Source organism: Opisthorchis viverrini (assembly GCF_000715545.1).
Source record: "Opisthorchis viverrini unplaced genomic scaffold opera_v5_660, whole genome shotgun sequence".
Lineage (NCBI taxonomy): Eukaryota > Metazoa > Platyhelminthes > Trematoda > Opisthorchiida > Opisthorchiidae > Opisthorchis > Opisthorchis viverrini.
Window position 1 is genome coordinate 67,393 of NW_008752332.1, and position 23,127 is coordinate 90,519.

General features: G+C 43.3%; 1 protein-coding gene across 1 annotated transcript in view; it reads left to right on the forward strand.

Annotated features, from left to right (window-relative positions):
• Nucleotides 1-23,127, forward strand: part of T265_11950 (hypothetical protein) — a gene marked incomplete at both ends in the record, with an annotated part of 39,131 nt that overhangs the window by 13,231 nt on the left and 2,773 nt on the right. The window contains 6 exons of the mRNA XM_009178794.1: nt 11,624-11,682; nt 12,870-12,961; nt 13,577-13,637; nt 16,700-16,832; nt 18,117-18,145; nt 18,550-18,666. Coding sequence (XP_009177058.1) covers nt 11,624-11,682; nt 12,870-12,961; nt 13,577-13,637; nt 16,700-16,832; nt 18,117-18,145; nt 18,550-18,666 — 491 coding nt within the window. The remainder of the gene's footprint in view (nt 1-11,623; nt 11,683-12,869; nt 12,962-13,576; nt 13,638-16,699; nt 16,833-18,116; nt 18,146-18,549; nt 18,667-23,127) is intronic.

Consider the following 23,127-nt stretch of genomic DNA (forward strand, 5'->3'; position numbering starts at 1 on the left):
AGCAAATGATCTACGGTGTATATCGCCGCTCATATAAAGAACCCACTGACCGCGTGAATCCCCACTAAAAGTTTGCCGAGTTTCAAAATCGCTTTGACGTCTGCGCTGTGTCCTAACAGATCAAAATGGCTCTAATCTCTCAGGGTTCTTCTTCGTAAACAAGGAACTGCCCTCTTGTGGAAAAATGAAAGTTTCTGACCACATGAACGAGCTCCACTTTTTCCTGCGGACACCATCATGCGTATCATGTTACAAAATCAAAAAAACGTTGAAGAATGCTACACAAGGCTTTGCAGCCGCCAAAAAGTTCAGTTGAGAGAACATTCACCTGGTGCGCTTTGCCTAAATTTCACACTGGCAAGCATTACCAGAATCACCGCAAGTAAATATTTTGAGAGCCTTTGCTTACCAGAAATAGTTTGTTAGTAGCCCTGGAAGACGCAATAATCTAACTTCAAACAAGCTGGTTAGAGGCATTATTTTTTGTTTCAAACTGAAGGATTTCAACGCGGGAATCGCTCCCACCGCCTGGTGAAATATACTTTGGTGCCGTGACAAACTGAGTGTCACCCTGTTACTTATCCGGATATCTGTATTTCGCGAGCAATACAGTAGTGTGATTTTCACCTAAACTGCGCCAATACCTGCCGTCCACCGCATTGTGAACAGGCGCACGAAGTCCAGAACCACATTTTTGTGTATGACATTCCTGCCAAATCAGGCGAGAAGTGTGAACGACGTGAAAACACGATTGAGGGCCTGATTATTCCGTATGGATCTACGGACCCGAGAATGTGTGATGAGGCGGACCACTGCCGTATTCAAGTTAACTACCACTTGTCACAAGCTAGATATTTGAAACAAACCATATGGAGAGGTTTCTCGGATGGAACTTGTTGGCCGCAGCATCTTATATTTCCATCAAAATATTTTGCTTTTGGTTACTAAGCCAGTCCGGCACACTGTGATTGACACAATCGATTTCCAAACAGCTCAACCAAGGAGACTGTCATCGTAATGTAGAGTGTCCACTTGGTTCCCTGAACGTATTATAGCATATGTAGTGACTGTCACCATAGACAGTCCAAAACAGCAAATGTTGCGCTGAACACCTGCTACTGTTGCCCTATCATTCCGGTGCATCAGTACATCATATTGACCTTGGAAAATTCCAACTGGACGACCTCCCGTCGCCTGAAATAAACAATAAACAGAAACATATCAGACCATTATTAAATAAGATTGCGTCTTACTCCACACAATGAAGTACCGCCTAACTCAACATCCGTAGTTATACAATTAGATACCACGTGCTCGTGGTGAAGAGTCCGATTGATCAATAAATATCAATTCCGAAACGTTCCTTAAACATCATCTAAGTTTACTGGTTCAAAGCATCGTTACGTTCTACCGAAACAATTATTGTGTCTTCTTTCTTTCTTCAAAAGATTGATACTGTCTAGAGCTGCTTTATCCGGGTGCCCGGGCAAGCTACCGCAATTTACTGATGAATCAGTAAACACTCTACTGTTTCCTCACATCATACTTATACAACAATTGTTAGGGATTTAGCGCTTTAATGCAGTCATCACACTCATCATCATCATAGTCAGCATCCGTGATCAACACTGACGCTTCCCTGCGTGCATTCAAAAATGATTTGAAGATTTTTTCAAGAAATAAGACGGTATTCACCTACCAATAATGGTTTCTGCACACGGACAACAAAACTTCAGAGGATTGTTACTGGTTCAAACTAGATCAGCAGCAGAGGTGACATTAATCGACGAAGGCTGAGTGTTGTTCAATCCCCGACTAAAAGCTTCTAGCAGATGGCCACAGCCTATGTACATACAAAGACCATGCAAAGAACAAGCAAAAACCATGCTTGGATTTTCATTCCGTTACTGACCAGTGCGGTTTTTATCCGTACGCGTAGGAGGCTGTGCAGCAGGATCTCCACGACCGCACGCCAGAAAATGCGCCACCCACTTCACATAGCAGAACGAAAAACATTGCAAAACATAGAAACATAATAACAGGACACCATTTAAAGCTTCATATTTCTGAACATATATTTCGAATGCATGAAGGCAAGGATTGTCTTTGAAACTCCTGGCGTAGAGCAGTCACAAGACATGACGGATGTTTCTCGTGAACTCGAAATTCTCAACGATTTAAGCGTGATCGTACGGAACGGATGGTCCATGTTTTGAACCCAACTTCAGGATTTCGACGGCTCCTGCATAGTCGTTGGCAAATAAGCAGTTTCTCAGCCCTCTATGATTCCTTTGGGCGGGGGAGCAGTTAGGCACAGAATCGGTGTTCCAGGTGAACTAGCGTTGACTTTTCGGAAATACTGTCCAAAAAGATCAGCTGAAGGACAAAGTTTGAATGCGTTTCGCGTGGCCCTCCTGTCGGTATAACTGGTTACCCTGTCAAATATTTTTTGCCAACTTGTAATCTCAGAGTCGCCATGTCCTCTGCAATGCTAGTAGCTACGTTGCTGCCGGTAATGTAAAGCTCACTTGGAAAGGGCGCGCGAGGAACAATGTTAGCGTCAGTAAGCTTGCAGGCACAAAATCGATAGAATGAATGGTTGGGCAAGTCTGCATAGTGAAGTTTAGCTCTAATCAAGTTTCATGAAAATTTAAGAATGCAATCTCATTGGAAACGTTCGAATGACGTCACACTACAAGCGGACAGCAAAGCCAGTGTTACCGCTAGTGCCTTAAGGGACTTCCCATATATCAGTTTTGTCCTATTTGTTTAGGTGGACAGGATTCTGAAACATGTTGCTGATTTCTACGGTCTGGGAGGCTACATCTGCTCGGTACGGAGAACTATGGCGATTGGTGCACAAAGCTGAAATGAGCTACGCCCTGCCTGTGGCCTTCGGACAGCTCGGTGTGCATGGCGTATTTGGGAGAATGCACCTGCGAACTCCTAGATAATTGCAAGTGTTGCTGAAATAATGGCAAACGCACATAACTACGTACATGTAAACCTGCCTACATATTTGCAAACAAAGAGGGGAAAGCAGACAGAGTGAAGCATGGATTGAAATATATATTGACAGAAAGAAAGACATATAGATAGATAGATATGTAGAGAGATAGATACATAGACAGATCGATATATAGATAGACAGATAGATAGATAGATAGATAGATAGATAGATAGATAGATAGATAGATAGATAGATAGATAGATAGATAGATAGATAGATAGATAGATAGATAGATAGATAGATAGATAGATAGATAGATAGATAGATAGATAGATAGATAGATAGATAGATAGATAGATAGATAGATAGATAGATAGATAGATAGATAGATTGATAGTCAGGTAGAAAGATATAGTTATATGTAGAGAGTAGGTAGCTAGTCATTTAGACAGACATATAAATAAATAGTTAGATAGATGTATTGATTGAGAAATAAATGGATAGATAGATTGTTGATTATATAGACAGACAGACAGACAGGTAGATAGATGGATAGATAGATATATAAATAGATAGTTAGATAAATAGCTATATAGATAGATATGTAGATAGTTAGATAGATAGATAGATGGATAGATAGATAGATTGTTAGACTGATAAGTTAGATGTGTATGTAAGTAGGTAGATGGTTAGTTAGATAGGTCGCTACTCAGTTGAGGAATTAGAGTAGGTTCTCCTCTATAGGAAGACAACTCCGTCAGTCGGCATTGAAGGAGCTGTTGTTAACAATAATTTTGGCCATCTGTTTTCTCCTCTAGCCGAATGTTGCAGTTAGACAAACTTCCTTTTGGGCTGATTTATTTTCCATAATTCGACGGTTGGCAGAGGCTACAATCGAAAAGGTTCTCCAAACTGCTCGGCAAAAGCTGCACGGTGAAATGCCTGTATAGTTAGGCAAAATCGCAATACTTCGAGGAACAATCACGAAACAGCCCAACGTTCAACCATCATAACCCCGGAACCCTCGGTGTGACGGAACGGCAGGCGGCCAAACCACAATTCATATCAATACCTCTGTCTCATTTTCAGTGTGTGGTGTGGTTCCAATATTTTGACGCCAAATTTCAGAGATCTGTTTGTTTAATTTACAATATCATTGTCCATTGGGGAATTTCACTGAAACGCACAGAGACTCTAATTGTCAGGTTGCTTTCATACGATTCGATCTATTTGGGGGATTTTGAACCAAATATATCGTAGAAATTTTTCGAAACCGGATGGTCTCCTTAAATAACTTTAGTGAGTTTTCAACAAGCCAGCTTGCCTGACTGATTTAAAAATAACTGAAACCGTCTCGATGAGTTTACATTCCTTCACACTTACGATCAATAGCTGATGCATCCAGCATCCTCTCTTTCATTGATGATCTTCAAAATTGCATATACTTCATTATCAACACCACAGGCTTAGTAACATCAACTGTACTATTCATGTGGTTGCTAAAGCTTAAATTTTTTCTCCAGTTGTGCATTCAGTTCAAGTGAAACACCACGGGCGAGATTCGACTGGATTCATTTTGGTCTCTCGTCTAAACCAAATTCGTATGCAATGGGGGCCTTTGCCGAAATCAGTCCAATTTTGGTTCAAGTAGAACGCGATGTTGACGGAATCTCGGGGATAGAGAATACCTTGTGAGCTACAAGACGGAGGAGACCGGCCATAGTATTAATAAGTATTTTATTTTGCAGAGAGCACAGAGCTTTACTCATCTGCCCCGTAGCTGAATTATTTCACATGGTCCCTGCTGAGTAGTTTATATCAGAGCGCGCCGAGATGTCCGAAATTCCGATATAGTGATATTCACTAACACTTCTCATACATACATTTTTAATCACTGGTCCACCATCCACTCGACATCCAGTGTGCCTCACTGACAATTTTCACCACTCTTTGGCATAATGGCCACTTTTCCTCGTGAATTTTGAATGTTTTGCGTAAACTTTCCTGTGCTTTGGGGGCATTCTTAGGCATTAGTCCAAACGTGTGTTGAACCTGCACGATCCTCAGTCCTTCTTATGCGTGGCGAATCTTTCGTTTACATGACTAGATGGATTTCTTCGCTAAGATCCTGCCGTCAATCTGTCTTCATGTCCGCGAGGCAGCTCTGTACACAGTTCATCTAATGCAGCTGCGCAAAGCGAGACACAAAGCCGAAACCCACGTCGAGCCTGCCCACAACATCTGTTCTTGAACGACACGCACTAGGTTTTGTTATTTTAGCACAATGGAATGAATTGCAGGTGTCCCGTATCGTGGTCACAATAGCGGTTTAGAGGCCGTTAGTACCCAATAGAATGCTAAGTGAGAGTCGTTGGGACGGTGACAGTTTGCCTACCAAAGAATCGTTTGTCCGTTCTTACGGTTGTACTCTAACGACACACGTTTGTTGTATTAGGTTCGTCAACTTGTCTATGCTTATAAGCACGGACGGCCAAAGCGAGATAAACATTGTCCCCCACTACTATCTTGTTGGTCCGATCAAGAAGTTTTGGATACGGTGGTGGCGCAGCATCGTACAGAGTGAGAGCACACAATAGAGTGACCCATTCTTAGGGGGGAAAGAAAACTTACTCAGGAACTAACTATTGTAACAACAAGCGGCACAAAAAGCCGGTTAACCACAGAGTTAATCCACAACAAATTGCGTATGACTATTCTTGAAACGACGTGCAACTCATACGAATAATGGATAGTTTTCGACTGCACACTATCGGGCTCTCGTTTCAGGTTTCATTAGATAGGGGTTGATGCGGTGACAGTTGATCTACAATTGATCTACTGATATGTTTCTTGTGCCTCACGTTCAAAAGCATTCTGTACTGAACAGTAATTACGTGGTTCACTAGACCTGTCTATCCACAGACTGCGACATAGGGACTACAGTATACCAACTCTCCTACAGTGAAGTTTGCTAGACGCTATCTGCAGCTCGGCAACATCCTCTCTAGTAGACGCAGACCAATGCGCAACACCAGCACAAAATTTTTCCTCTTTCGGTAATTGGTTAGGAAGGAAAATAATTGGGGATAGACAAGACATGAAGCATGGATTACCCGTCCTGGTGCATTTTAGTCTTATGACAGTATGTGAGCCGTAGTCCCCTGCCATTGGGGTCAGCATTTTGTTTTATTGTAAGAAATGAGTTTCATCCGGAAATTTGACCGGTACCCTACGGCATGCAAACAGAACATCAGAGGCTGGGTGTCCAGCCAATACCCCAATTTAGGCGGTAATCTGATAGGATGTCATACACAAAGCATTCAGTGATCATTTGAGATAGCTTTTCACCAACAGCCTAGGTAAATTTTCTGGTGTATGCAGGTCTCTTCAACTGTATCATGAATTAAGGCGCATTTCAGAATTCTGTCCAAACATGAGATAGTTGACTCGTCACCTTGTACAAAAAAACTGGTCTGTGTCAAATAGATAACCCATTTAAATTTTGAAGGTCCGGATTAAGCAAAAACGCGGGACACATATATCATCATAGTTGGCTTAATCGAAATTTCCAGTACTAGCAAAATGTGAGTTCACCTAATGTTTTCGTAGGCTTTAGGTTAACGTAAACAAAGCCTTCTGCAACCAAGAAAAGACCTACGATTTACAAAAGCGCAACGTGCAATTCTCCCTGACTAACCTGCTACAAATCCACATTTGAGAATCATGCAACTCGATCCCCGCCATGTTGTTGCCTCTTCAACGAAAGTCATGTTAGAACCATTAGTTGCCCTCTATTGGTGCGAGAGCACTGTCACTACAGAGTGCGATATAGCTCAGTGGTTAGTGCGCCAAATTAGTGATCGGATGGTCCGCCGTTTATACATGATACTGGCATTTTGACTACTCCTTTCTGGAATGGGTCAACGTTTCCAACCTCGCACGGTACTATGTCTGGAGGATTATTTTCATCTACCGTCTCATTACACATGATCTCCCACAGTTATATCGTATTGTGCAAAGACAATGTAGAGGTGATCTTCACATGGACGAACGAGTTATTCTGGCTGAACACATTTTTGAACATCGTAATGAATGCCTACCGTTTATAACCTTGATAGCCATGAAATTTTTCACCTAATGATAGGAAAGTAAGTACTTATTCTTTGTGGGTGGTTGTAATCCTTTTAGGAAGTGACAGAAATCCGTCGACAAGCGTCGGAAACAAAGAGGGACGACTGAACGAAACCTTGAGAAACAACTGCAGCCACATTGGAGATCCCAATGGGGAATCAGGTGCTCGAAGAGCAGTTCCCAGTCCGGAAAGCCAAGTTTAAAGTGCATGTTTTGTCCGCCAGTCATACCGTCGTGCCACAAATGTCCTTAAGACATCAGGCGACACCACCCCGACCCAAGACAGATGGCCACACTTATAGCATGTACGCCGGCAATTGAGAAGAGATGAAAAACGGAGGTTTTGGTCCGTCATACCGTCGTGCCACAAATGTCCTTAAGACATCAGGCGACACCACCCCGACCCAAGACAGATGGCCACACTTATAGCTAGCACGCCGGCAATTGAGAAGAGATGAAAAACGGAGCTGATTAGAGGTGATTGAATGAAATTCTGAAGCACACACACGGAACCAATTTGGATAAACCTGAGTTAGAATTTTTTTTTCATGAACACTCTAGTTAGAAGGGTTCGTTTGTCTTCACGACATCTGCTGTCGGGAAGGGATGGATATTTAATTGTTGATATTAGTGGCGGCACGTACAAATCCGATCGGGAAGTCGTCTATATACCCTTCCAAATGAGCGAGTGTAAAAGCGGTTGGTTACCCATCTTCAAGTTGCTCTTCCCGTTCTCCTGTGTTTTGCTGAATATCCTGGTGGTTTAGATGCGTCGACTGGTTCAAGGGTTACAGCGACCTAACGGCGGATAGTAACCAGCACGTCTGGATCACTGCTGATCGTTACAGTATCTCAGTCACCTTTGCAATTGTCCCGTAGCTCCCGGAAAACCGCCCCCATTCTGATTCACCGCTGGCGGCAAGTCAAGTTACATCTGAATTTTGGGGAAACAGGGGTGACAGCGGTATGCGGCAGCCGATTCTGATAGTTCTTGTCTCACGAGATTCACCACGCAGTTACAGAGCTCCCTCGTACGGTACCGTCTCCGTCGTATCTCGTTTGCGGTGGTCACGGACTCCAAAGAAACCGTGACATTATTTGATATTCAAAATCTCCAGATACCACCAACCACGCGACCGTCACTGCAAATCCTAAACCAGCTAAAACTGACACGTGCGTGACGCCGCTAACGATTAGAAACTTGTTCATCAATTTTACCTCCTATATTTAGTACCGTGACCGGAATACGATCGTAGATCCCACAGCCGCAGACTTATGATGATGTTGGATTGCGAAACGTCCCGGATTTTGCGGAGGCGGCTCGAAGAAATCTCCAACAAATATTCCGAGGTTTGCTCATCAACATAAAGTTGACTACATCTGTTCGTAGTGGTGATGTGGAAAGTGATCGGATGGTCCGCCGTTTATACATGATACTGGCATTTTGACTACTCCTTTCTGGAATGGGTCAACGTTTCCAACCTCGCACGGTACTATGTCTGGAGGATTATTTTCATCTACCGTCTCATTACACATGATCTCCCACAGTTATATCGTATTGTGCAAAGACAATGTAGAGGTGATCTTCACATGGACGAACGAGTTATTCTGGCTGAACACATTTTTGAACATCGTAATGAATGCCTACCGTTTATAACCTTGATAGCCATGAAATTTTTCACCTAATGATAGGAAAGTAAGTACTTATTCTTTGTGGGTGGTTGTAATCCTTTTAGGAAGTGACAGAAATCCGTCGACAAGCGTCGGAAACAAAGAGGGACGACTGAACGAAACCTTGAGAAACAACTGCAGCCACATTGGAGATCCCAATGGGGAATCAGGTGCTCGAAGAGCAGTTCCCAGTCCGGAAAGCCAAGTTTAAAGTGCATGTTTTGTCCGCCAGTCATACCGTCGTGCCACAAATGTCCTTAAGACATCAGGCGACACCACCCCGACCCAAGACAGATGGCCACACTTATAGCATGTACGCCGGCAATTGAGAAGAGATGAAAAACGGAGCTGATTAGAGGTGATTGAATGAAATTCTGAAGCACACACACGGAACCAATTTGGATAAACCTGAGTTAGAATTTTTTTTCCTCATGACCACTCTAGTTAGAAGGGTTCGTTTGTCTTCACGACATCTGCTGTCGGGAAGGGATGGATATTTAATTGTTGATATTAGTGGCGGCACGTACAAATCCGATCGGGAAGTCGTCTATATACCCTTCCAAATGAGCGAGTGTAAAAGCGGTTGGTTACCCATCTTCAAGTTGCTCTTCCCGTTCTCCTGTGTTTTGCTGAATATCCTGGTGGTTTAGATGCGTCGACTGGTTCAAGGGTTACAGCGACCTAACGGCGGATAGTAACCAGCACGTCTGGATCACTGCTGATCGTTACAGTATCTCAGTCACCTTTGCAATTATCCTGTAGCTCCCGGAAAACCGCCCCCATTCTGATTCACCGCTGGCGGCAAGTCAAGTTACATCTGAATTTTGGGGAAACAGGGGTGACAGCGGTATGCGGCAGCCGATTCTGATAGTTCTTGTCTCACGAGATTCACCACGCAGTTACAGAGCTCCCTCGTACGGTACCGTCTCCGTCGTATCTCGTTTGCGGTGGTCACGGACTCCAAAGAAACCGTGACATTATTTGATATTCAAAATCTCCAGATACCACCAACCACGCGACCGTCACTGCAAATCCTAAACCAGCTAAAACTGACACGTGCGTGACGCCGCTAACGATTAGAAACTTGTTCATCAATTTTACCTCCTATATTTAGTACCGTGACCGGAATACGATCGTAGATCCCACAGCCTTATGATGATGCCGAATTGCGAAACGTCCTGGAGTTTTGCGGAGTTGGCTCGGAGAAATCTCCAGCAAATATTCCGAGGTTTGCTCATCAAGATATAGTTGACCACATCTGTTCGTAGTGGTGATGTGGAATCCGATAGCAATTTAAACATCCTAAGAGGATCCGATTCTATCTAGAGTCTAACACTGAACGTGACATTAACTTGGATTGTATATGTGCAAATACCGGGTTTCGTCGGGGTAATTTGATCAAATTTTCATCTTTAAATAGGGATGTTGTTAATTTGACCTACTGAGAGGTTAGTCAGGTCTAAGCCAAAGTCAATTGGATAACCTGGGTGGAATAAATTTGTGGATGGCAAATATTTTCCCGACTGCGATAAAACGCAATGTGAATGATAACAGCGAACCGAATTCTGGCGAATACAGCACAAAATCGATCGGTACCTATTAACCTTCGTATATGCTACGTTGCTGCATCCAGGATGAAATTGTTGAAAGGTTCCGCAAATTCACTCATCCACCATCGAGCCGTCTTCTGATGAATGATTGAACGAAGTGGTAGAGCTTTTTCCGAAGTGATTCAGAGAATCCGCAAACATCCAGTTTCCTGTTTTCCCAGTTGAAATGCTCTGATTTCCCTCGAAGACTTTCCGGCCATTCTTAAGCAGGAAATACTAATTTTGTACGTGAAGGCCTTGTGGGTGGATGTTGTTCTATTATTCTGTGAATATGATAGGTCTTAGGTATCGAAACATCAACTGAATCACTATGAACTACTTAGCCTCCTAGAGTAGGTGAGTAAGCATATTAATTTGATTATTCGGTCTCCGAGATCATTTGGTTCACCCCAGGTTTTCTCAATATTTTCGGATCCTTATTTTTGCCCGCAACGAGAGAAGGTCTCGCATTGACATAGTCAGGGGGTTTTGTTTATCCTGGAAGGATATTCACATCGACATTCACAGAATTCTCGAAGTTCATTTCTTACAATCACACTTGATCGATGGAAGTCTCTGTTGCACACACGAACACTTCTTTTCTAACTTTGTGGTTTAGCGCTTACAGACACCCATTTACATCAGATTCGGTTCTGAGATGCACGTTTCTGATCGAGGGATTAAAAGCGTCTTCGGTTAGTTACTTTCAGTGGCCATGTCTGAAAGCTCTACCACAAAACAGAACGTACGGTAGACTGACATATCCTCTGAGAATGGGGAATGCCACTTACAACCCATGCGGGTCCAGAATTCGAAACATGATCCGCATGTCACAGATTTGTGTATGAGATTCGCCTTTATCTTCAAACTTCACATATAAGCCTAAGTTCTCTTGCTTTGCCACGATCCAACATAATGTGTTCCAAAAACAACCGACCGAAAACCGATAACAAGAGCACATTTTCAGCGGAGACTGGAAAACAAATGATAATTTTCGAATTCAGAATCCATTGCATTGCATGAGCGATCCTCGCTCAACTCTTCATTGACAAACTTGCGGGGTATCAATATTGGCGTGGACGTACGTGCATCCCTAATCGCGGCAACCGCATGAAAAAACTGTGGCGATCTCCTCACGAACAAACCTCACACAGTAACTCATCATTTGGGTGACAGGTAAGCACAATGAACCCATAGGTGCACATAAAATTTAATGTAACCCTAGTTTGAGCATAGAAGATATTTTTGTGTAAATTTTAAAAATGTACTTCATTCATTCCAGGCCCTCAAATCACTCGTAAACTTCGAAGATTCGTGATTTCCTTATCGAAGCTAACTCAAGTTTGTGACGCTGCCGGATATGGGTGTTAACTGACGTCACTCGCTTCTTTGTTGTCAGTCTCCCAAAAGTTTGCCTAAAATAATGCTTCGAGATGTGGGCGCGTAAGAATGATTGTAGCGAGCTAGCAACAAGTCTTGTCGTAGTCTACATTTATTGTTTTATTTCATAGCAAAGTTTTCAAATAAATTGCGTTTGTAACATGGAGAAGCAACAGCGGTTACCACTAATGTCAAGCTGCCGCCAATCATGATGATGATGAGCGTTGGCTGAGTTCAAGAGGTGAATCTAGCTTGTTGCACCATTCCACAAGCGAAATGATGAGCATCTTCCAGACAAACCTTCCTTGTAGAAATTAGCATCAGATGTCGGCTTGTTCGGTAGGGACGTCAATAGTGGTTCTGGTAGGCTTTTTTAACATTAGGCTTCAAAGGTTTCCCAACGGTCAGCTGCGGTGTATTCCTCATTCAAGTAGAGTGATCGTGCATGATTATTCAACGCCGAAAATGCCTATGATCAGGGTTTACACAGATGCTGTCTTGCGAGCGACGCCACGTATAGCTAATTTCGATGTAGTGTGGCTCTAATGCCGGTTGGTTTTTGTAAAGGTGTGCCTTGGTCAGTGAATTTCAACTTTGGTTCTGCACCCACCCAAACAAATCGCGGATGCGCCAAGTCTGCCCACTTGGCCATTAATGTCTTCAACAACAACAACAACAATATACGGGCTTTTGTTCTGTTTCTTCCACAAGGTGTTGTAAATGTCCATCATCGATATAGTAGGCCAATCAATGAGAAGGCCTTTGGTTCAGCGATCCAGGACAATACAAGCCCCAGTATAACAAGCAGCAGCAGCTGTCAGATCACCAGAGTGGCGCAATGGGGAGCAAGCGGAAACTCATGAAGAGATCAGTACAGCAACCGTGATGGAATTTTAATAAACATTTCGTTAAAACGACAATTGTGGGCAGCGCAGCTTATTTCAGAGTGAAAACGTTAATGATGGACAAAAATTATTACAGAGCCGCTACGGCTTACTCACCCCGCGTTGTACTGCAGACGAGGCAACCGAGTTGATGATACCAGCCGCGCCGATGTAACATGGGGTCAGTTGTAAGCGCGCAGTCCTAAGCACTATGCTTGCCTTTTTCAAATTCCGCAACTTAACTGTCATTTGTTTTCACTTCAGGCGAAATTTTCCAAGCCTATCACGTCTTGGGTGCAAATTCCAGCGAAGAATATATTCACCACCGCCTTCGACGATAGTGCAAACAATCGAAAGTAAATACCACGTACACGCATCTGATAGTAATTAGTCTATTAGTCTGATAGTAACTAGACTGCAGAAATCGCTTCTCGCCCTTTGGCTTCAATATATCCCATTCTACATCGTAAATGTTATGGATATAAATCGTGAATGAAATGAGGTTGGAGAAAACTTTTTTTTGCGCCACTAGAGAAAGCATGAAGTTTCCACCCGTTCATTGCATTTAATGCTTGCTTCTAGTTTTCAGTAATCGTAAGTCGTTTACTGCCCGATCAAATAACATTCACGGACACTGGGTGAGGGTATCCTTATATAATCTGTTACTGGTGGTGTTTGGCTGTATATTTAAATACACCTACTACCTTTTCACCCAATAATGTGTAATTGTCTATGTTGTCTGCCTACCCGGATCTTTGTGGGATCTATACACCAGTGTTACGATGAAGATCGTCAGTTTACACTTAATCGAAAGTGGGACACAGGATGCACTTATCGTCGTAAAAGTTTATTCAATATCAAGACCGGGAGCAAACTTCCAAAAGAATTTCAATTGTTTTCATTTCTTTCCATTCAAAGTACATGTATTTTTTTGCGACAGGCCAACTGCGCATTCGCGTTTTTTATTTCAGCAACACGTTTCAAGACAAAGAGTTCCATGACTACGAGCACGACGATGCTTACAAGGGTGTGGTAATTGACTACCGTAAACAGCAGGTCGTGCTCAGAAATTAAATGAATTTGTTCACTGTGTATCACAAGGTGCACGTAACATGACTCTGCGTATGGATAAACATTAGTACCGTAGAGCAGACTAACCGGTTTTACTGCATTCTAGAACGGTAAATTCGCTTGAACGAACACTAGTTATAAGGTCATAGGGAATTGTGAAGCAGCTCGTGACCGAGTTCACACTTGTGCTTGCGGCCTAGCAAGTAAGCCTTCAGTGAAAACGTGAGGTACTGATGCACTTGCTGATCACAGCCAGAATACTAGTGTGCAAGTCAGCGTTTTCGCATTTGTGAAGCGCGTGGTTAATATTCTCGCTATTCATGTGGCGCTTATTCTCTTTAGGCAAAGTCCAAGAGAAACCCGGTTTATAACCTCCAGACTGTGGGTTACTATTATATCATAGGCATCGATCGAAATTATTCAGTAACGCGCGGTTGTGAATGACCAGGTATCTCTTCAGATTTGCGGAAATTGGGGTGGGTCGACCGTGGTTTGCACGGATTGAGGTCTTATTTTGACTGACTGTGTTGTCTCAAACCTCAGTAATGGATAGTCGAAATCCATGTTCATTTGCAGTGCAGTCAATTGGCTGCATAGTAGCCCCTCAGATCCGTATCGCCGCCATTCTCCGGTAACAATCTGAGCTCTTAGAGTGCCTGTCTCGCCTTGGGTTCCATGTCGATTGGCAAGTCGCAGTTCATCTTTCGTGAATCTTTCCACGGCTTCTTGACTCGCATATGGCGGGAGGTGAACAGTCGGTTTACAGATGCAAGCCAGGAAACCAGGATAACTTTTATTCGCTTGCATATCATAAATCTCCCATTGTCAGTTGTACATTATGTGGACTCGGAATGGCGGTGCACTCCTTGACTACCCGATCGTTGTGGGTATTAACCGATTCAGAGATTCGATCCCGCAAGCAGTCTGTTAGGTAGAGAAAGATAGATAGGTGGTCAAGCGTGATAACGTCCCTTGCATTACGCAAAGGATGTTATCAACGGAAAGAGCATTCACTCAAACAAACTCCGAAAAATCGGACAACAGCTCGACAGGAAATCAGAACGAATCAATCGAAATGAAAAACCAAACGCACAAGTCGCATTGAGAGCCAATCAAATGCGGGGAAGGAGACCGTTACACAAGAGTGATCGGTAACCGATCAATCAGACCATGAACAAATGGTGCTGAGACAGAAAACACTTGAGTTCAGGGAATGCAGACCATATACAGCAACCACATTTTCAAACGGAATATGTTGTTGGGCCTATTCTGGGAATACAGCGGACAGATGAGCGCTCTCTCGATCAAAGCATAATATCGAGCAGATATGGAATTACCGCGGACTCAATCACTCACTCATGATATCACTTCCGTTGGTGACGGAAAATTTGCAAACCGACCACCAGGATCAGAAAATAGCTGAGCATATGGCTTTGTGAATGTCTCTTTCGAAATGTAGGTTCGTTTCACCTTGGTTATACTATCGTTTCTCAGTAGTGAATACAACATGAGGATGTTTTCATTAAGAAATTTATTTATGCTGCCAAGAGCGCGATTTGGAAAGAACTGAGTGTCACCGTTCGAACGCCAAATGATAAAACTAACTGAATTGGAATACTGGCTCCAACCATCTGCGTGTTTTAAAAGCCAAATGTGCCACTATAATGCGTGAAACAACAGCAAACCAACAGGCGTTTCAATAGTCCAATTTTCATTCCCATATTCATGTGGCCGTGCAAATAGCACTGTAATGGAAGGCCTACACATCTATAGAATGACGGAAGAGAAGCTACTGCGTTCGGACGTCACCCACTGTCAAGTTTGGTAGGCTGCGTCAAGGTGCTATACTGGCAACAGTATTTAGATTTCGTTTTTACTAAGTTCAACGTTGTTCACCTCACATGATTTCGGGGTTGATTCATTTACACTTTTGAGCAAGCGTTATACGATAAACAAGGATGCTGGTCGTATACGGTCACTCCTGCGTTGTAGGTGATACAAAGACTAGATGCTGCGTTTAGTTCTAGAGAGACAACACTACGAATTGCGACTATGAATTGGCCCTCGTACATTATGAATTAGAATGCATTCTATGGTTGATAGCCGCCAAGCAATGTATAACTGTTACATCCTCATTTATAATCACCTGTGGTGCGCTTTGCAGATGCAAAATATAACCGTTTGGCAACGGCTGGGCAACCGAATGTTCGATTTATCCGCGGTTAGTCAGGCTATAACGTCGCCCATCCTTAAGTCAATGAAACTACATCACTGGTGAATTATTCATGGAGTGACAACACATATAGCAAATCCATTCACCGTGTGAATCATTGTTCGTTCAGTACTAATTACAGTGCGTTAGTAGGGAGATGGCATCTGGAATACTTCAATTTAATGGAAGTCACCCTAAATGTTCGTCAAACGTGTTTAGGGCTAGAATTATCCCCACAGATTGGCTTGACATACACGAAGTCGCTACACTGCGCAACGAGCAGTACATGAATTATGCCGCAACGCTGCTACATGCATCCCAACAGGGACTTTTTGTACTGAGCATATTCAGGTGGCTTTTGATCGGTGTAGCGATTCATAATATGTAACCAAACATAGTTACGTCCACCACTGCGAATGAGATTTGGAAATGGTTGAAAACTGTCGAGATATTGATACTCGGACTGATATGTAAACCGTTCGTACAAACCGGCAAGTCATTATTTCGAATTTTTGATTACGCGCTTATTATTTCAGACATTGGTTCTTGCGTGCTAAATCCAAGTGAGACTAACTAAATGCCACCCGGTTGGCTGGCTAGAACTACGGAGGATACGGGGGCGCTGAAAATTTAATAAAGTAAATACAATCAACAGGCAATAAGCTATAACTTCAGGGGAACGGAACAAAACGCATTCAAACGTAGTCCTTCAACTGATCATGATGGAAAGTATCTCCAAAATCTCAGAACTCGTTCAGATATAGTCGTTCCATCTCATGCGGATTTTCTTTTTATTTGTGCTTTGCTACAGCTCACTGCCATGGGATTGAACGAAGTCCTCGCCAAAATGTATTCAAACAAAAAGTATAACAAATTGGTGTTTTATATGGATGCTTGTTACTCTGGCTCTATGTTCCACGATATTCTTCCTTCATATGTGGGAGGTAAGTAGCGTAATCTCATTTCCTGGCACTCGTGAGGCCCTTTGATATAGCATCCAGAATTTCCCTCACATATGGTAAAATACCGCACTGGCCAGCACAACAAAACGAATTCGCAAGCATGGTTCATGTGCGCCCTCCTGTGGTCCTTGAATGAAGACAGCCCGAGGGCATCTACAAGAAGCTTCTAGCCGGATAGCAAAACGTTCAACCTTCATCAACTAATATCACTTCGGTTGCTGAACTACTTTTAGCTGGTTAGAAGTAGTCACTGCAACATATGTGCAACACCTGTTATAATTGGGTCCCTCTGCAGCAAACAGCATTCCCAGATGGACAGCGTATTTGCAAATTATGAGTGGACCTAGGCTCGTTTATAATAAGTACGCTCCCACGGATCACACATAAGGTAAAATACAATTGTCATTTTCGTCATTGGTGTCTTTTGATGTGGTTTTAGCACATATTATATGTCTCCATACTGATGTGATTTAGACGGCCTGAAGTGACTCCAATAATTGATTATGATTGAAGCAAATTTGAGGACTGTGCCTTTCTTATTGACCCAAAAACGTGAAAAAATGAATTTTTGTCAGAATATTTTTCAGCGACCCTCTGATTAGTGTGTTAGTTTCCGAATTCTCGTAGCGTCACGAGTTCTGCGAGCCACAGTATCAGTTCGTCCATAATATAACTCACTATTTCACAATTTTGTCATAGTGATCCATTTGTTCTCTTTTCCGACCCCCGAAAATTACAGTCTACGCAACAATCTCAGCCAAAGTAAAGGAATGAAACAATAGTGTTTTTTGTAACGACAAGCAAATTACTTCATCTCTTGCGACCGAATACTCGTGTGCCTGGGTTACGGATTCGGAATACGTGAGTTTTATCAAAACGGTTGCAGATAAGCGAAAAATGACCATCCAACGCTCCCGCCACCGCCACCGTCACATTCACAACCATCAACGCCATTCCCCACGGCACTGCCAACGCCAACTTTCTTTTTAATCATTGAGAACATTTTTGGAAATGCAGCAAAGCGACTGTCCGTCGACCCAAAATAATGTAATCATTAGTTGAATGTCAAACATTTCTCTTTGCCCTTCCGATCTGTTTCGCCTCTGACTTGGCAGAGAGATATGGGAGAATACCAAAGTCTGAGTTCTATCAGTATAACACGCGCTCCTAGATGGAGATCGCATGATCCCCACTGTCACTGGTTAAAACGCTGCAAAGTTAGTGTTCCTATCGATATTACTGCTGTTGTTTTCATTTTCCATTTAGATCACCTGAGTGAATGTCGGGGGCTGCAGGTGTATCGGAATCATTGCCGTTGCTCAGCACTAAGTCAATTCCCCATACCCGTAAATTCTCCTCTTTTGAATGGGACTTCAAATGAAATTTGAATGCACGCACGGAAGCGTGCGTGTTGAAGACCGGGGTTGACGGTAGTGTTGATGATGATGTTCATGATGGTGATGATGGTGATCGTCCCAGAGCGTCCAATCTTCAACATGTGTGTGTAAAGTGTCCTGGTACAGTGGACTGCTCTGTGATTCATCAGTAGTATTCGTCATTTCGTACGTCGGTTGCTGCTGAGCGGAGTGTTGTAATCAGTGCCCAATCAAATTTCCATAAACCTACTGGTGGCTCCACTAGTTTTGCCTACATTAGACCATGTTAAAGTTGCGTAAGCATATCTGTCTGTTTCACATAGACTACTTTTGTCATTATTCCAAACCGGAAAGAACGGAAAAAGCGTACCCTGGATCAACAGGAGGAGAAGGTGAAAAGGAGGACAGAAAATATTCACGTGATGAAGAATGGTGAGATGGTGAGTCATAAACTCCCAAGGATAAAATCAGTTGGGTCACTTGTGAAAAGTCGGACTGTTATGGAGAATAGTGTATTTGTTGAGCAGACAGGTGCATTTCATTACCTTTGAAAAGTGAATTTCTAGGTCGCAAAAAGCTGCCTAGAGATTTCAGGTTCCACAGGCGAAGGTTAGCAAGGCAGCTGGTCCAGGCAGCTAGATATGCAGGCTTATTCCATGTCATCTTTTGGATAACCAAGCAGTGATCGATATATTTCTGGTCCATGGAATAATGTTGACTCAAATCTATGTAAGTCATTCACAAGTACCTCAGGGCAATAATATATTTGCACGATGACTGAAGTTCTCATCCGAGAACTCATCACTCGAGGAGCTAGTCAATATGTGGCCACGTGATGTTGTTTCCCGTGATTGAACGGTGGGTGAGGCTGCGAGGTGGCTAAGTAAACGGCAATGGTCAAGCCCCCGTGGTTAAACGGCTAAGTAATCAATCATTGGCCGGAAGGTCGCCAGTTCGACGCTCTACTGAGATAAGAAGCGATCTGCTCCCTACTCTCAGTAAAGTTGGGACATCTTTACAATGTTTCTCGGTTTCTCAGGACAGATTGGCTTCACTGAAGGTTTAAACATCCAATCGAGTGTGAAAGTTCTGTTAGGCGGCGAGAGGCAAAAGTTCACAATTCCTCGGGTGCAAACGCTTGATATAAGCACGCCACAGACTCATGGTGCGATTAAAGTTTAAAGAATAAAAAGTTGCGACGTCTTCAGCGAAATATCTTGCTGAGTTATATGATTCAGTCAGATGTTCAGGTATTCAGATATTCAGATATTCTCGTTACAAGTCTTGCTCTGATGAAAAACAGGGATACTATGATTTCATTTTGTAGTCCCAAGATGTTCGAGAGCATGGTTTGAGCATTAAAATAATTTATGCAAATTTTAGTAGCTGACAGGCCCACTGCTTTCTGAACTAGCGAGTACCACGAAGCACACATTCGGAATGTACGTCAGCGAATCGGATACTGCGCGCGCGTTACCCTAGTGTAGAACGACGGATGTATTTTAGACCTCTTACTCTTTGTATGGAACAAGACGCTGAGTTGATAATACACCGACAAGCGTCTGTTTATTGTTCACTACGGACGATGAGAAGTCTTCCGATTGGAATTTTCCAAGCTCATTATGATCCACTGACGCACCCGAATGATGTGGCAATAACTGTATGTGTTCAGTGGAATTTTCGATATTTTGCATTGTCTATTGGAACAGTCATTAGTTACACCGTTATACGTTTAAGAACCAAGGGAACGGTCCACAGTCCAATGTCAATGTAATTAGTTGGGTTGCTTTGAAATCGATTGTGTCAGTCACTTCAGTGGTAAAAAGGCTTTCCACCATCCGAGTCGATATAACCACAGGCCTTGCTGTTACGCGAAGGCACCCATCTTTCCCACATTCAACCAACTGGTCAGGCTCTCTACTCCATATTCCAAATCGGTCTTACTGCTAGTGTCTTAAGCGATTTACCATAGTTCACTTTTGAAAAACGGGTACTTGAGGCTTGCTGCTAAATTCAGCTACCGGAGTACTACTCTCTCCCGATAGCGTGAACAAGAAGGATGTCGGCACCCAGGTGCAGATTCTGTGCGGAAATGAAACAAATTTCCGCACCCACTCCGTACCCGGATGCGGAAATAGTGCAGACGTTTCCGCATCCAGGTGCGGAAAATGCGTACTCCGTACCGGAATTTCTGCACCCAGTCCGCACTTAGCTAAAGTCGTCCGACGCGGAAACATAGCCCGTTATACGGATTCATCTCTTTACCTGGTACGACTCAGTAACTTCCTAAACACTAAGTGATAACTCATCTGCCCCCACATAATTACTCAGCGTATTACCTTTCCGGATATCAATAAGCGCCTTCAAGTACAAATTTTTTTATGAATGAGTTTTCAAAAAATACACGAGGAAAATCATTTGTCAGTCTTGGTTGTTCTCTGCAGGCGGTTCCGAAAACTCCGCTGTTCGTGCTCCGTCCAGCGACGAACGATTTCCTTTATTTGTCGCAGATTTGTGTTCGGAAACTTATCCGTTGTCGCGTCTGTAGCGAAGTTATTGAAGTTATTGAGGTTTTTGAGTTTCATCAAGACACTGACTCAACTAGCTAACTATAGAATAACAATTAACTACTTACAAATAAGTCCTTGGGCGAGCCTGGTTGACTCGAAGACTTCTTTTTCATTTATTCCGCGACAGTTGAGTAGTTCGGCTAAGTTTGGTGCCAACGTCCGCGTAAGCGCGTTGGTCACGCACACTTGTGCACCGCCAGCCTCCTGCAAGAGCCACCTTTCCACGCTTGTGAAATTAACAATCGTGACTACAACTAATACTTACCAGCTTTGCATAGCGTGGACCATCTCTTCGATGTTCTTCATACTTTCGGAAATCATCCATGGGTGAAAGCGGAAGAGGGGCTCGTTGACTGCCTCAGAACTGCTAGTGGGTACTAAAGCGTCTAGCTTCAAGTACAGCCCTTGAAACGACGAGTAAATCCTCTTTAAATTCTCTATAAAATAGTTTAATTAAAACATGGTAATCTACCCAGTGAGAATATGGCTGGCCAGGTCCGGGGAAATTACGCTGGCCTTCGAATTTGGAGAGTTAGTCCTAGAAAATAAAGTACGTGGAATGTTGAGTAAACCTGAGGATCAGGGTGGAACTGCGTGGTTCGGGATCGCTCACGGCGGGAAGTTTTGTATACGTGGAACTGATGATGGATTCTAGATGGTGGTAATGAAATAAAACGTACGCTCCACATATAATAAGGGCATCACCAGGTACGGATGGCGCGTCTTGAACAGGAATGTTTCTACTAATCGTGGCAGTCGGATTAGTACATCTGAAAGTGAGCATATTACAAATTGAAAAGTTGGTAGGTGCGGGAGGACCTACAGTCTTTTGGAGTTGGTGGGCTTATGAATATGTTCGCAAACAATGTGGCGTCACCACTGGAATCACGCTCCGACCCGTCTGTAAAATCAGACGGCAGTCGTTTCTTTGTACTGCAACCATCGTAATACGATTGACGAAAACATTCTGTTTGCTGCTGCATTGACGTACGAGCCGTTCATCGTTTTGCTCCGGAGAGTAGGTATGCCCTGAGTCAAGGGCTTCCCGCTAAGCACTCAGTGCATCCGGAAAAGTTTCCAGAACATTTTTAACTGAAAATGAACTTACTACACTGCAGATACACTTTGTACGTGCACGACTTGTGTGGACATTTTGGTAGAGTACTGCTCAGTGAGTTGGCATAAAGAGTGCTGGTTGTGCAAGAGGGCCAAATGACTGAATCGGGCGGTACAAACCACGATTCATGCACTATGCCAACAGAGTTGTCCGCAAATATGAGAACAGCGTAAATGGCTGAAAAACAACTTCCAAATACGACATTCAACAACAGAAGAAGAACATTTTTTCGCATGTGTATAGTTCTTCAAATGCCCCAGCTCTGATTCATAGGGAAAACGGAAAAACGGTCCAAGCAACCATGAAGCTTGACGAAATTGAACAAATGAGAGAAGAGTTGTATGTTGTAGACTAAATGGCGTGGGCCAATAGTAGCAGCAAATTTTGGCATAGAAACCTTGGAAACATCAATTAAAAATCAGCATAGTGTTGTGGAAAAAGGTTAACAGCCTCTGAAATTGGTTACCGAAAAATACATGAAATATTCGTAAACGTCAGGATGTAAGATATCCCGTAAAACACTGGGTCCTATGTACAAAAGAAACCGTCGTGGCTCAGATGCCTTCCACCGATCCAGGTCGATGACACCGCGACATTTTCGGGGGACATCAGCACTCAGAGCCAAACTCTGTTGCTCAATGTTATCATTCTGCAGATTTCAGGACTCCAAAGAAAGCCTGTCCTTGTGTCCAATTGGCCCAGCTCTGAGTAAGATGAGAAATTTCCGCACTAAACCAAGACACACACTATGCATGTAACCTGGTGGGAAACCGTCAATCATGGGAAAATTTAACCCCTCCATCGGACTTGGACCAGTATGGTGCTTCTCTTGCTTTCTGGTTCGGAAATCATAGCCACGACGCAAGGGAGATGTCAACGAGGGAAAAGTCATACGCGTGCCAATGTGCACAACCTTTCGTGTGCAATAATCACAGCCATAATATCCTGTATTGTCCTTCACTTGCTTCAGAAAGGCCCCAGCAGGACTGTCGCAAATAATGCACTGAAGACGGACGGCATGAGTATTTTATACTCGGGAGACACCGTCCGCCGGGACGTCTTTCAAATCAGCGACCGTGTCAGACATCAGCTGCTTAGCACCATTGGGTTTTTGCTTACCACAGTATATTCCAACGACGAAAGGCTGACCGAGAAAGGGGGAAATTATGCAGGAGAATATAGGCCACACCTGAGTACGCGAGTTGTTGTAGGCA